This window comes from Bos indicus x Bos taurus, chromosome 10, assembly GCF_003369695.1.
Source record: "Bos indicus x Bos taurus breed Angus x Brahman F1 hybrid chromosome 10, Bos_hybrid_MaternalHap_v2.0, whole genome shotgun sequence".
NCBI classification, from domain to species: Eukaryota; Metazoa; Chordata; class Mammalia; order Artiodactyla; family Bovidae; genus Bos; species Bos indicus x Bos taurus.
The window spans coordinates 30,444,057-30,459,390 of NC_040085.1; the positions used below are offsets into that span (position 1 = coordinate 30,444,057).

General features: G+C 50.2%; 1 protein-coding gene across 4 annotated transcripts in view; it reads right to left on the reverse strand.

Moving 5' to 3' along the window:
• Positions 1-13,450: 13,450 nt before the first annotated feature.
• The window catches only part of INO80 (INO80 complex subunit), a 123,697-nt gene continuing 121,813 nt past the window's right edge, over positions 13,451-15,334 (reverse strand). For 3 of the 4 annotated variants that reach the window (XM_027553582.1, XM_027553580.1, XM_027553581.1), the window contains one exon: positions 13,451-15,034. In XM_027553582.1, the coding sequence (XP_027409383.1) occupies positions 14,817-15,034 (218 nt within the window). In that variant the 3' untranslated portion in view covers positions 13,451-14,816. The remainder of the gene's footprint in view (positions 15,035-15,334) is intronic. The other variant, XM_027553583.1, reaches the window with a different exon arrangement.

The window sequence follows — 15,334 nt, forward strand, 5'->3', positions numbered from 1 at the left end:
CTTTCTAGGGCTGACAGGCTCTGGGGGTGCTCCAGGTGGCCCCCACACTGGGTCCCAGGAGGGGGATTGTTCCTCTTAGGGCTGTCGTTTCTCTGAAGACAGTGATGGCAGAGACGCAAAAGGAGCTGGACCTCGAATGGGGAACACCTTGTCTTTCCCCAGGCCCGGGTCTGAGGAGGGTCAGGGTGCTCTGGGGCCAGGTTGTGGGGACAGGTCACTGTGGGCCTGGGTGGGCGCACGAACGCCAGCCTCCTGCCCCTGCTCTGGGATGACCACACACCCCACAGTGCCCGGTAGACAGTCAACAAGCCTAGTTTGCTCCTGTTGTCCTGAGGCTCCTGTTGTCCTGAGGTAGTTATTACTTTCACTCTCAGGAACATCCGGGTTTGGGTAGTTTAAATTGCATGGTGGCTGTGGGAACTGGGACCCAGCAGTTTTTTGCTGTTGTTGTGGTTTTTTTTCTTTTTTCCGTTTGTTTAGTTCTATTTTTCAGCCATGCAGGATCTTAATTCCCCCCCAGGGCCTGAGCCCACGTCCCCTGCAATGGAAGCACCCAGCCTTAACCCCTGGCCCTCCAGGGATGTCCTTGAGCAGGGCTGCTTTATTTGGTGCCTGTCAGAGGCAGCTGACCGAAGCCCCTGACCGCCCCCGTCCTGTCCTGCCCTCCTTGCCCTATCCCTGGATCCCTGGCCCCTGCCCAGGGGCGCGAAGGCACCACTCTTCTCTGCCCTTTCCAGGTGACCTTGGAGAGTCCTGCCAGGCCTGTGCTTCCTGGTTCAGGGTCACCCGGGCATTCCGTGGGCATGAGGGAGAGCAGACACACCCTGAAGGCGCAGCCACCAGGCACTCTCCCCCGTCATCAGCCCTGCCCCTCCAGGAAGGAGAGGGCACTGGGGGCGCCCACACCTCCCACTTGATCAGGGTCCCTGCCCTGCAAACACTCCTCAGGGTAGACCCTTCCCCCCACTACCACCCCCTCCAGGAAGGTAGAGCCCCAGAGTGAGCACCCACCTCTGTCACCCTTAAACATGGGCCCGGTCTCCTTTCTCAGACCTGCTGCTGTCCTCCCCGACCTAAGGGTGCCCTGTCCCGCCCTCCCAGCCCTCCCACCCCTGCCCTAACACTTGCCTCTTTCCCCAGACGACTGTCAAGCCCTCCAAACTGATCTGTGTCCCCAGTTCGGTGCCCTCCTGGATATTCATCTTCTTCTTTTTTTTTTGGATATTCATCTTCTACACGATTTCAAATGTAACTCTGACCACCACTCTGCCCACGACAAATTCCCATAGCGCGTTGTGTCCCTCGAGGTAAACACCCCCACCCCCAGCCCCTCCATCCTGCTCCTGCTTGCTGTCTCCTCCCACCCCATGCTATTTCTGGTCACCATGCCTTTGCTTCTACTACTTTGCCCATGCGACACTGTGCCCAACCTTCTCACAGCTTTTGGAACTCAGTGCCAGCATCGTGCCTGCTGTTGACCTGGGCTGGGGCTGGCTGGGGCCCCACCTCGTGCCCAGGACCCTACCCACAGGGACGTGATCTGCTTCCAGAGATGTCCCCACTAGGCCCCGTCCATCCCCCTTCCCCAGGGTGGGAGCTGAATGTCATTCCGCACGTAGCACAGCTCTGGGCCCCACAGAAACTCAGGGGACCTATGGGGAGTGGGGTTTAATGAGACACCCCTTCTGAGTGCAGTGTCATGCTTCGCCTTGGAGGGAAAGGCCCTGTGAACACCACAGTCATGGCCAAGGGAGACGACGGCCAAGCTGCCTCCTAGGGCCAGCGTTCAAAGTGAATGTTTCTGAGCACGGCCCAGGAGTGTGGGACAGGGAGCTGCTGGGGCCAGGGCGGACCGGTGTGTGCCTGACTGGGGCGGCACTGACCTACCCCGGGCCGCCCCTTTCTCCCCTTCAGTCAGTCAGAGAGAGGTCGGGCCCTAAACACACACCAGGGGAAGGGCCGCCCTCTGCAGGCCGGTCAAGGGCAGGGTCCGAGCCCTTGCTAGTCTTCTCTGCTCGGGGCACCAAGCTGGAGGGCTGTTTGTCCTTGTCTCCTGGGCTAGGGCTCCCTTCCCCACAGGAGGGGGAGCTGGGCCCTCCTGAACAACCTGAGGGTGTTGGTGACTGGGGGAGGAGGGGACAGTAGTCTTGTACCCACCTGTGTCTCCTCCCCCACCGCCATGGTCAGACTCCTGCCAGGCAGGCTGTCATGCCCATGCCAGGTCAGGAGGGTGGCTCTGGCTGGGAGGATGCAGAGTCCATGGTGTGAAAGCTGCTCACGTGAGGTGCCTGAGTCATCCACCCACAGGAGTAGGCCCTCATTCGTGGGGATTTCTGCAGGAAGGGAGACCCACTTCCTGCTCACAGGTTGCTTGCTGCCCTGAGAGGCGTGACCCACACCTGACATGCCTGCCACACGCCTGCGATGACCAGGGTGCCTTCTCACTTTGTAATCCACTCTCCATTAAAGCCTCATCCCTGCTGGCTCTGGCCTGGCTAACTCATCACGCAGACCTGAGGGCTCAATTGAGATTTCAATTGACTTCTCTGGGAAGCCTTCTCTGAACCTTCTCTACCTGTCCATCATGGCCGGGCTTTGGGGCCCTGTCACGCATCTCTCATATCTGTGCTTTTTATCTTGCACATTTGATGGCACTGTGCTCCTGCTTGGCCTCCCCAGTGGACTGTGCGCCCTTGATGGGCTTCCCAGAGCCTGCACACAGTAGGTGCTCTCCTTGTTTGCTGAATGAAAGCCTACGCCCTCAGTAAGAAGCAGACCCTGGCAAGGGGAGGATGGGGTCTGGGGAAGCCGTTCTGGGCTCTATCTTCACAAAAGGGACAAAGCAGCAGACGCGGGTGGGCCAGTGGGGGCGCAGGGGATAGGAGGAGACAGACCTGCAGTGATTATCCTCGACCCCAGATCTGCCAGGGCCTTATACCCTGGGCAGGACATTGAATTGCTGTTCAGATGCAGAGGAAGAGAACTGGGCTGGGGTCCAGAGTTTCCAGTCCTGTTTTAAGCCTTGTGTCTTAGGCCAGGCACTTTTCTTCTCTCTAGGTCTTCATTTCCTCAAATGTAAAATGAAGAGCTGCGGGAGAAACCTACTCCCATCCAGCTCCAGGGGCTGCTCTTTTACAGGAAAGACATGGGCTTGCAGTTGGAGGGACTGAGTTCAAGAACCAGGGCTCTGTGTACCCTGTGGGACCTGGGCTAGGTTATTTAGCATCTCTGAGCTGCAGTTTCTTCGTCTTTAAAGCAAGAATGACAATCATATCTCTCGGCTTCTTGGGATTAGATGTGCTATCAGGTGGAGACCCTTACACACTTTAAAACAACATGTGAATGTTGGTTATTATTGAACGTTGTCATTTTCCACCAACACCTAATTAGTTACTCACCAGAGTATAAGCTCCACAAGGGCCAGAGCTGGCACCTCCCTGTTCATTGCTGTGTTCTTAGGGCCAAGCTTTGAGCCTGGCTTATCTCAGGCCTTCAAAAAATATTTGCTGGACAGAAAAATGGATAAATGAAGTTTGTTGAATGACTGTATGCATGAACTCCATTCACTTAGCAGAGCACTGAGGACAAGTCAGGTTGATGGGCAGAGGGAAAAGGGTGTGGAGGCACAGGAAGAAGGGGGGGTGTTCCCTGGGCTGCCCCACTTTGCTGTGTTAGGGAGGGTGAGTGGAGAAAGGCAGGAGGGGAAATGCAAAAAACAAACGTGGGCCATGAGACAAGGCCATACAATTCTGCTGGGCATCTTGCAGGTGGCCCCTCTGTGTGAGCCGTCTCTCTGGTGAGGGCCCGCCTCCACCTCTCACGGCACTGCCAGCAACTGGGGAAAGGGAGGAGAGAGGAGGGCTGGGCCATGGTGGTTTGTTTACCAATAGCACAGTCCTCCTGGGTCATGACACAGCCAGCAGCATCTGGCTCAGCTAAATATATCTCCTCTGCTGGCCTGGACCACACAGCCAGCCCCTCAAGGCCAGGGACCACCCGCTTGTCCCTCTGGGTTGGGCCCCGGGCCTCCTCCTGACCCCAGAGTTCTGTGTCCCCAGAGAGCCAAAGGCTAATCAGGGCCCAAACCAAATGCAGTTGCTGGCTGAACCCAGGAAGATGGTTTCATTTGGATGTCCCTCTGGGACTTATGGGGTGAAAATCCAAATTTTCCAGCAGTAAGACAACCAAATGGCCCATCTCCCCTCCATGGTGTATTTGCAGTCATTATGAATGTTTAGGAAGAATATTTATTACTGTTCAGAAAACATTTTACTCTTTTTGCAGTACTTTCTTAACATTGCTGTATAATGTTAAGTGGAAAAAAAGAGATACATAGTATGAATACAATCATGTATTTAAAAGCATAGAAATATGTCTGGAAGGAATCACTAGGAACTGTCAGCACAGTTTGCCTCCCAGGAGGGGAGCTGGGGGCCAGGGGTTGGGATGGAAGGGAGACTTTTTATTCTTATGCCCTTTTGTATGTTTTTGATTTTGAACTGTACAAATAATTACTTATTCATAAATAAGTCAAGTATATAATAAAATGCAGAGCGGCAAAACAAAAGTCCTGAGCACAGAGGCCCTGGATATCCTCTAAGAGGTTAAGAGCACTGATTTGGGTGATGGGCCATGCAGAGAGCTCCCTTTTCTACCCAGAGGAAAAGCTAGCCCCATGCCCAGGTAAATCAGAACACCTGTTCTGTAAACCCAGAGCAGATATTGATACTCAGAATCTAATGTGAGGGATGTGAAAAGCCATACCTGCCTGAAACTATCTCCGCATGGTATCTGAATTTCTAGTCTATGCTTTTCCCTGAAATTCAGCTTCTCTAAAGTCCCCCTGAAAACATTAAGGTGCTGGGGCGGTGCTGCCCTGTTATCATTTTATCAGGAGAACTGAATTGAAATTGGAAGACGCATTGTAAGAAAATTTTCACTATGGGAAATATCTTACTTTCGTTTGGCTTTTGAGTTTTTTCTAAATTTCCCTTAAAAACGTACTTCTTTTATTAAAGCACTTATAGTAATTATATAAAAAATAACACAGACTCATAATAGGAAGTTTGGAAAATACAGAATGGTATGAAGAGTTAAAATTCATTCATAATTCCACCATCCAAGAAAGCTTACTTTCTTCTAGTTCTTCTTACTACTCTATGAAAAAACTTACATATATACATAAAAACAAACTTCATCTATTTTGTGTCCTATTTTTTCAACCTAAGATTGAATTGTAAGCTTTTTTCCTATGTCATCAGATACTCTAGAAGATATGATTTTTAATGGTCACCTAATTCAACATAGTGATGTACAAAATTTATTTAACCAATTCTATGTCATTTCCATTTGGGTGGTTTCCAATTTTTTTGCTAAATTCTATTATGCTGCCACAAGCCCTTTGTTTTAATTGCATACAAAATGGTCTTAAGCCAAGGAGTTATTGGTGAAACTCAAAAGTTATGAGGAAGGGAGATTCTGACAAGACTCACTCTGGGTTCCTGCTCCATTCCCCTAAGGTTCAAAGCCCTGCCCTACATCACACTTGATTATTTCTGAAAATATACCCCTAAAAGTAGAGTGGCTAGGCCAAAGGCACGGCTCTTTCTAAAATTCCTGACACAGATTGTCAAACTGTCCTACACAAGGCCCTATCCCTTTTCATTCCCACCCTGGAACTGGGTGTGTGAAGCCTAAAGCTTATACAATTTGGGAAAGCCCCTTTTAAGAAAAAGTATACAAAATTAAGCACAAAAGTGAATATTTAGAACAGAAAAAGAAAAATACCTCAAAAATCATAAAATAACATTATTATAAATAGGTTGAAACATATGAAATTGCCATATTTGTAGATTAAAAAGCAGTTTCATGCTTTTCAACCTAAGATTTTTCCCTTATGTTTTTGGCTGCATCTTTTTTTTTTTTTTTCCCTTCTTTTTTTAATGTCTACGATCCTGTTTATTTGGAAAGTCTATGAAATGTCTACACTGTAAACTATATATATTTTAAAATTTTTATTTATTTATTTTATTTTTGGCTACACTAGAACTTGGTTGCTGTGCACGAAGCTGCAGCAAGTGGGCCCCCTTTAGTTGTGGTGCGGAGTGTAGGCTCTAGGATTTGAGGGCTCCGGTAAGTAGCAGCTTGAGGGCTCAGTGATTGTGGCTCTGGGCTCTAGAGCAGGGGCTCAGCAGCTGCGATGCACAGGCTTAGTTGCTGCACAGCATATGGGCTCTTCCCAGACCAGGGACCAAGCTGGAGTCCCCTGTGTTAGCAGGCGGGTTCTTAACCATTGGGCCACCAAGTGCAGTTAAGGATCACAGGAGAAGTTCAATTAAGTATCTAACTTTTAAGACAGTAGGGGCACCTTGTCCCCAGACTTTCTTCTTCCTATATTTCTGCAAACCAGCACTAACCATGTAGATGAGGACAGAGCATGGAGATGGCAGAGAAAAATGAGGAAGAGAAACTGGGACCTTAAATGTGTAGTGAAAGTGTTAGTTGCTCAGTTATATCCGACTCTGTGCGACCCCATGGACAGAAGCCCATCAGGCTCCTCTGTCCATGGATTCCCCGGCAAGAATACTGGGTTGTTACGCCCTTCTCCAGAGGATCTTCCCAACCCAGGGATCAAACCTGGGTCTCCTGCATTGCAGGCAAATTCTTTACCATCTGATCCCCTGAAGGAAGTCCTGAAATGTGTAGAACATACTCAAATTCTTAAGGGAGAGATATATAGATTTGCCTTTTCATACTGTTCATGGGGTTCTCAAGGCAAGAATACTGAAGTGGTTTGCCATTCCCTTCTCCAGTGGACCACGTTTTGTCAGAACTCTCCACCATGACCCATCCATCTTGGGTGGCCCTACACGGCATGGCTCATAGTTTCACTGAGTTAGACAAGGCTCTGATCCAAGTGATCAGTTTGGTTAGTTTTCTGTAATTGTGGTTTCCACTCTGTCTGCCCTCTGATGGATAAGGATAAGAGGCTTGTGGAAGCTTCCTAATGGGAGAGACTGACAGTGGGGGAATCTGGGTCTTGCTCTGATGGGCAGGGCCATGCTCAGTAAATCTTTAATCCAATTTTTTTCTGTTGACATGTGGGGCTGTGTTCCTCCCATGTAGTTTGACCTGAGGAAAAACAATGGTAGAGTAATGGCAGTAATGGTGACCTCCTTCAAAAGGATTTATGCCAGGACTGTTGTATTCAGTGCTCCTGACCCCCGGCAGGCCACTGTTGACCCACGCCTCCACTGGAGACCCCGGGATGCTCACAGGCAAGTCTGGCTCAGTCTCTTGTGTGGCCACTGCTCCTTTCTCCTGGGTCCTGGTCTGCACAAGGTTTTGTTTGTGCCCTCCACGAGTCTCTTTTCCCAGTCCTGTGGAAGTTTTGTAATCAAATCCCACTGGTCTTCAAAGTCAAAATTCCCCAGGGGTTCTCAGGCCCTTTGCTGGCTCCCCATGTTGGGAAGTCTGTTGTGGGCCCTAGAACTTTTGTAATGGTGCGAGAACTTCTTTGGTATTATTGTTCTCCAGTTTGTGGGTTGTCTGCTCAGTGACTCTATGGTGCGGTTCACATGCCATGCCCCCCTCTCTGCTACAGCCAGAGCCCTCATCCCCACCGCAGGTCACTGCTGACCCGTGGCTCCACAGGAGAGACTCAAACACTCAAAGGCAGGTCTGGCTCAGTCTCCTGTGGGGTCTCTGGGTCCTGGTGCACACAAGATTTTGTTTGAGCCCTCCGAGCATCTCTGAGCATACCCCGGTGGGTATGGGGTTTGATTCTAAATGCGATTTCATCTCTCCTACCATCTTGTTAGGGCTTCTCCTTTGCCCTTGGAAGTGGGGTATCTTTTTTTTTTTTGGTGGGATCCAACATTCTGCTGTTGATGGTTGTTCAGCAGTTAGTTGCAATTTGGGAGTTCTCACAGAAGATGACCGCATGTCCTTCTACTCTGCCATCTTGTGGATTCAAGATCAAACAAGTCAATCCTAAAGGAAATCAGTCCTGAATTTTCATTGGAAGGACTGATGCTGAAGCTGAAACTCCAATACTTTGGCTACCTGATGTGAAGAACCAACTCATTAGAAAAGACCCTGGTGCTGGAAAAGATTGAAGGCAGGAGGAGAAGGGGATGACAGATGATGAGATGGTTGGCACCACCGACTCGATGGGCATGAGTTTGAGCAAGCTCCGAGACTTGGTGATGGACAGGAAAGCCTGGAGTGCTGCAGTCCATGGGGTTGCAAAGAGTCAGATAGGACTGAGTGACTGAACTGATATGGATTTACATTTAGGAATTGCATTTCTGGATCTTTCTTATAGATGGTATGCTGCCTTAACCAATATAAATGATGACATTATTTGCTCAGAGAATTTATGGCCCAACCCATGGAGAGCTGTAATTGAACAGTCCCTAGGGATGACCAGACTTTTCCCATAGAAGTGAAGCATGGGGGAATGGAGATCAGGAGATCAGGTTCAATTACACAGGCCTTTGAGATCTACCAATTAATTTTTCTTGCTCTGGCTGAACCCTAATGATAGACTACATTTGTTTGCATTACCTCCAGCTCTTCCTTGGCAGAGGTGTTCCTAGGTGTTTAAGTTAATCAACTTTTTTTTTGGTTTTGTTTTTTAAAAGAGAGATTTAAAAAAGCTACAACTTTTAATGAACTGATTCAAACCAGAACAGCCAACCTAGAATACTGGGTTTATCCAGAACTCATGTACTAGAGCCCAGCAGAAGCCACAGGCATGCACCGAAGCTCAATGTCTTTATTCCCAGGAAACTGGGCAGTTCCTCCTTCAGGGAATTTACTTTTCCCTGGTTCAGAAGTTCTGAGCTAGGTTAAATGGCTTCTAGCTTCCAATTTGGAAAAGGTAGCTCTGAAAAGGGAGGTAAGTTAGATATCGGCACAAAGACACTTAAGGGGCACGGGTCCTGTTCAAAGCAGACTTGAACAGCATACCAGCGTAGCTGCCAGCATGGTTTAGTGTCGGGCACATGGCAGTCACAGTGAAGGGCACCAGATGCTTCTGTGACCCAGGTCCTCAGGAAGGGTTAAGATATGTTCAGAAGGGTTAAGCTGTGGTATTCATAAAATCTCTTAAAGAGAGTCCCGTGCGTGCATGCTAAATTGCTCCAGTTATGTCTGACCTTTTGAGACCCCATAGACTGTAGCCCACCAGACTCCTCTATGGGATTCTCCAGGCAAGAATACTGGAGTGGGTTGCCAGGCCCTCCTCCAGAGGATCTTTCCAACCCAGGGATTGAACCCTAGCCTCCCTGCGGCTCCTACATTGCAGGCTCCTACATTCTTTACCACTGAGCCACCCTGGGAAGCCCTAACCGAGATAAATTCTGATGCTTTAAAGTGTTATACATCAGCTCTCTGAAAGACCAAGCTATTCAGATTCTGCATGACGGGGCTCCTGCTGCCCTTTCCACATCCACGGGCTGAGACCTCTGAAACTGCATGGCCCTTCCAATCCACCAGATCACCCCTCAGTCCCGCACACCCTCCACTGTCCACCCTCCTCAGACTTTCCCAGGCAAGTGGCTTCACGGTGGCAAGGCATGAAGCTGCCTGGCGTCTTCTAGGCCCCCTCCCCTGGGAAATGTGAAGGAACAGTCCACAGGCAAGCCTGACTCAGGGTGGGGTTTAGGGTGGTGGGTGCTGGTGCAGGGTGTGAAATGTTGAGTGTTCCTGGGCGATCTCCCAGAGCGTGGCTCTCAGGAACAACAGCTGGGCTGGCGGTATGGGATGGGGTGGGAACGGGGCTTAGAAAGCTCCCCATCATCTCCTGCAGCTGTGACCCTCGATGGCCCTGCTTCCTTTTCCCTTCAGAGGCTGTGCAGTCTAACTTCCAGTCCAGACTAGACCCAGAGAGGTCACCTCATCCCTTGGCCCAGGCATTCATTCTTGGCCCTTGGGTCCCAGGACCTCAAAATCCCAAGGGGCAGGAGAGCAGAGAGGTGCAGGCCCTGCAGGGGTGCTCCCTACAGCCCATTGCCAGGCCTTTGGGGAGATACTCTTCCCTAAGAGAGAGTCTCATGCTCAGGAATCTGTGTTTCTCTCAGCCAAGGTGCCAAGAACTGAAGACCAGGGACTCAGAACTGTGAAATGTATCCTGAGCTTTGTAATTCCCAATGTCTGGTTCTGCTTTTACCTGCCCTTTGTTTTGATGAGCAAGAAAACCTTTACTATAAAAGGAAGCAAGATGCTCATTTTTTGGCAGCAAGGCAACCCACTCCAGTATTCTTGCCTGGGAAATCCCAAGGACAGAGGAGCCTGGTGGGCTACAGTCCATGGGGTCACAAAGAGTTAGACACGACTGAAGTGATTTAGCACGCGTGCACACAACAGGAGAGAACCAAGAGGACACCTCCTGCAGCTGGTGGTAAAGGAGGGAAACTGGGATGAGAATGGGCGGCGACGGAGTCCCAGGACCTGAAGCAAGGACGAAACAGGAACACAGGAAGAGTTCAGGGGCCTGGTGATAAGGGAGGCACCCAGCTTCCACAAGGACCCAGGAAGTGGGTCTCAGGCATGGCATCCCTCCTCTTTTCCTTTCCTTCTACCTTCCCCCACACCCAGCCCTGGGACTGGGATCTCTGTAATCCAGCCATGGCACTATTTGCCCCAGACACTTCCAGGATAACAGAAGGGGTTATTCTTTTTAGGGCTGACATAGCCCAAGCTCCTGCCACCCTAGAGTCCTTAGGAACTTCCATGCAGGGACCTACCCTCCAGGCAGATGCCTCTCTAGCAGCACCATTTGCTTCCATGCAGCAAGCACTGGGGTGCACGGTTTTAAGACAACGAGAAGCCCTGTGTTCTCTAGAACAGAACCTGCTCTCCACAGCCAAGTAGTCTGAAAGCACCGTGAAGGTGGCTGGCTGGGGCAAGAGAGACCTGGCAAATTTCTCCATGCCCCTGAGAATGGCTTAGGAATTAGCTGAGAAAGCTGACTGGATGTAGCTGAAAATAGTGGGCCCAGGGATCACAGACTTTGCAGCAATGAAAAAAGCTACAGCTTGGTGATGACTACACAGGAAAGGGCAGCAGCAGATCAGGGATCTTCCTTCATACCTAACATGTTTAACAGGGGTCTACCCAGGAGAGAAAGGCCATGGAGAAAATCATGAATTGATAGATTTAAAGGCAAAAAAGTGAGAAAACATGTATGGGACCTCATTTTCCTGGAAATGCTAGTTTTTCATTTTCTCAGGTCGATTAATATAAAACATAAAATGTATTTCCTGCACAGGGCTTCCTGGCTGGGGTGGGGCGTACAAGCAGAGATCAGAGTTTATTCTGACAGGGCTGGAGCGGGGACCAAGGCCTTGTTATTCCAGGTGTGGCCCAAGGCAAAGCAGCTGAGGTATGTTAGAGATTCAGTTTCAGGTCTCATCCTAGACCTTCTGAAATTGATATGCACTTCAAGAGGATGCAAGGTGATTCATATGTATATTAAAGTTTGATAAGTATTACTTAAATAATTATCACTTATTAAATGTTCCAGAGGTTTAAAAAAAAAACCAACCAACCAAGCCTTTTTTCCCCTTTAGTTTAACGCCACAAAGAATCTTAACCTGGTAGTAAAAGCAGAGCTGCTGTTTAATTTGGAGGGCCCACATCCCTTTTCACCCACACTCACAAAAGCCCTTGAGGCACATCTGAGGATCTCGAAAATTCCAGGTCCAGGGGGTTTCCAGAGACTCCTGCATGGAGACTGTGCTAGAAAGCCCAGCACAGACTACACATTTCCAGGGCTGTTCACAGGGACTCACAATCTTAAAATCCACTTACCTGAGGCCACACAACTGGCTCATGTGGAGAGAGGACTCTAGTGGAAAGGATGGCCTGTGTTCCAGGCCTTCCGGAGGGATGCTTCTAGCAGGTAGGATCCCTCACCAGCCCTCTTCTGTGTTTAGGGACTGGTTCTTTGGGTTCATAGGTGAGTTGGGCTCTCACGTGGGAGGCAGACAAGTGTTCAGAAAGTGTGTAAGTTGGGGACAGGACTCAAATTGTTAATGAGTTTGAAGCCTTCACTTTTAAGATTCAAGCTCCATCTATGAAACCTCAGGTGAGGGATGGACAGGTGAGAGAAACATCAAGGCCATGAGCATCCCTCAATATGACATGTTAGCTGCTGCTTCAGGGACTGGATTGAAAATGCCTAACAGGGGAGCATGGCAGTGTGTGTGGAGAAAGAGATGACTGGAGAGCTCTGGTCCAGAACTCACATGCTTTTCAGGAGGAGACTTTATCTAGCCTATCCACATCTGGGCGAAGCCATGCGAAGATCTGAGTTGTCAGGTCTCTAGAGGGGTGACCACCGTTGACCTTGGTGCAGTTTGAACAGTCTTGTCACTGAGGGGCAGGCTAGGTAATGAGAACTGGAGAGGATCCATCCTAGTGGGCTTGTTGACCAGAAGCCACAGTGGTGATGACAATAGGGTATGGCTAATTGGAAAACTGACACCGGTTTGCTCTGTGCAAGGCCATGGTCAAGTTTACCAGCAACAAAAACAAGACCCAGCATATATGATAGTGCTACTTAAGATCAACAAAAGGAGGACAAGGCTTACCCTTGTGACCAGGGAGCAGCAGATGCTCAGGAGCCAGCCCGCGCCTATCAAGGGTGTGCAGGGTGAGCCAAGGCTCAGGAGGCCACACAGCCAGCACACTCGGAACAGCGCAAACCCTGCTTGATGGTGACGCAAGAGTTTATCAGTGTTTTATTTAGCTCCATCAGAGAAACACTGCTAGCACAGGCTGGAGGATCAGAGAGCTAAGTTTTCAAAGCCTGGATGTCTCTGGAATCCCCAGTTACATATTTCACTGTTTTCTTTCATGATTCTTACGACAGCTAACTCTGAGAACACTGTGTTCATCTCACAGTTCCTCAGTATTTCTGCCAGCTTAACTGACAGTGGGTCCTGGAACTGCAAACGGGGCAGGTTCCTGGGGTTTATATACATGTATTTGTATACACATCACATTTCTAGAAACTGGGACCATCAAGTTCCTATTACTTGGGGATTTTATGTGTAATACACTGCCAGGACAACCTCTCGCTTGTGGTTTTTGAAGAAAGAATCTGTCAGTTTTTAGATTGCCACTGTGTAAATGCCTAATGGTGGGCCAGGTCAAGCCGCCTACACTGAAGTCCTGGAGGCAAAGTCTAGAGTCATAGGAGCCCACACCCCGAGGGCCCTGGCCTGTCAGGCACTTGGTCAAGCCACCTCTCCGATGGCTGGAGGCACATTCCTATGCCCATCAACGCCTACAGGGCACTCCTCATCCCACTGACCACCTCTCTGACGACAAGAACGATCATGATGCCGGGGTTCTGCTTCCTCTTCATCCTGCCACTCTCCCCCAGGAGCCCTACGATGGCCCCAAGGAGAGGCAGCTGCAAAGACCACAGACACCTCAATTTACATAAAATTATCTCACTCCATTTTATTTAAGATTTTCTCCAGTTAGTAAAAGAAAGATGTGTCTCTCTTTATACATATGTACAGGTTCAGTTATAAAAATAGACAGCACATTCAAAGAGAAAAAAGGCTTGGCATTTTTCTGATTCCCTCTAAATAGCATCTGTACACAGGAGTCTGGGTTTGGACAGGGGAATCTTAATGATTTAAATTAAATGATTCCCCTACCACCCCTACTCAAAAAAAAAGTTTAAAAAATCAATCTATCTAAACTCAATTCCGCGATTTTCAGGTGTGCAAATTAGAGGCGGACCCGCCCAGAAGCACCTGCTCCACCAGGGACATCAGGCTGGGGATAGGCAGAAACACCTCCCATGTGAACACCACCCCTTTGCCGCTCCTGAAGGGAAGCGAGCTCGGGCTGGCGGGGCCAGGCTGGGAGGTGGGTGCTGAGCCTGCCCTTGCTCCATCCTCTCCATCTCTCTCCACCGTCCCTTCCTTTCTCAGTGCAATACAGACAGTGCATACAGCCAAGCAGGGGGCTGAAGGGCAAGGGCGGGGAGACTGTGCATTCAGGAGGGGCAAGGGGAGCCTGCAAGAGGGGCAGTGAGGCTGTCCTGCTGATTGAGGTGGCTCCTGGTCTCTTACTGGCTTCTGGGAGTCCCGGGGTGGGAGCTGCGGCTACTTTTGCTGGTGGGACCTGAAGGTTCTCTGATGCGAACCATGCAGGGCAGGAGAGGAAATGCTGGGAAACAACTGCCTCCACGCCTGCTGCCCCTAGCCTTGTGCCATCCTCAAAGCCACCACCTGGTCCTGCATTTGCTGCTCTCCTCAGCCGTAACACTCTGGTGAATGGGTTTGGAGACTTGGGTTGCTCAACAACTGAGAACACCAACTACATGATTTCCTCCCTTCCGGGCCCCCCAGGAAATCACAGCCCTAAGAGAAGTCTCCACCGTGGAAGGCTCTTCACAGCACTTTTAGAGCCTTTGCAAGGGACACGGCCAGAGCTGAAGAGTGGAATGGGGATGGAGACTATGTGCCTGAGCATCGAGATGGGGTCTCTGTCAGCCCTTCCCCAGTGTGAGGTTTAAGACTTGCCTATAAGGTCCTTTGAGAGGCTGTGGGCCTGATCCCTGTCCTTGGGCCTTTTTCCTACAGGCAACCCCAGAGCATTCCTCTTGAGACATGGATGATCCAAGTCCTCACACCAGCCACCTGCCTGTCTTTCCCTTGTTGCAACTGGTCCTTGCTGCCCCGTGGCTTGGGATGGAAGATGCTGCACTGGGCAAGCTATCCAAAGACCACCTGCAGGCCAGGGCATGAGCCCCCGGAGTGGCTGAAGGAAGCTGGAGGGCCAGGTGGTTACCGTCCTCCCGAGGGCTTGGCGCCTTTGCCCTGTTTCCGGACCAGGGAGTCTGGGGCTAGGCTGCTGGTCAAGTGGAGGCTCTTGGGAGTCCCAGGAAGATTATTTCCTTTGCCTAAAGGGGAGCTCAAGGGAGAAGAGGCGCTTGAAGGTCCAAAGTCAGCAAGGCCAGCAGGCCGAACAAGGGACGTCTGCAGAGGACTGCTGGCGGAGATTCCTGCAGGGAGACAAAGAGAGGCAAGAGTGTAAGCGTCTGTCCCATCTGAGCTGCCTCAGCGCCAGACCCTGGTTCCTGGAGTCAGGTCTGGAGGTGAGATTGTGGGGAACCCTGTACCACTTGTTCTTCCTGTCACCTGTTTTTCCTGTAAGAGAAAACCAATACCTGCCCAGCCCTCTCCACATTACTGCATCTACAGGGAGCAGATGTCACCTAGGCAGTCAAGAGCAGAGCACGCGTTACCCGCTGGGAAGCCAAGGCTACAGGAAGAGCTGTGACAGGCATTGATGTGTTTTCTTA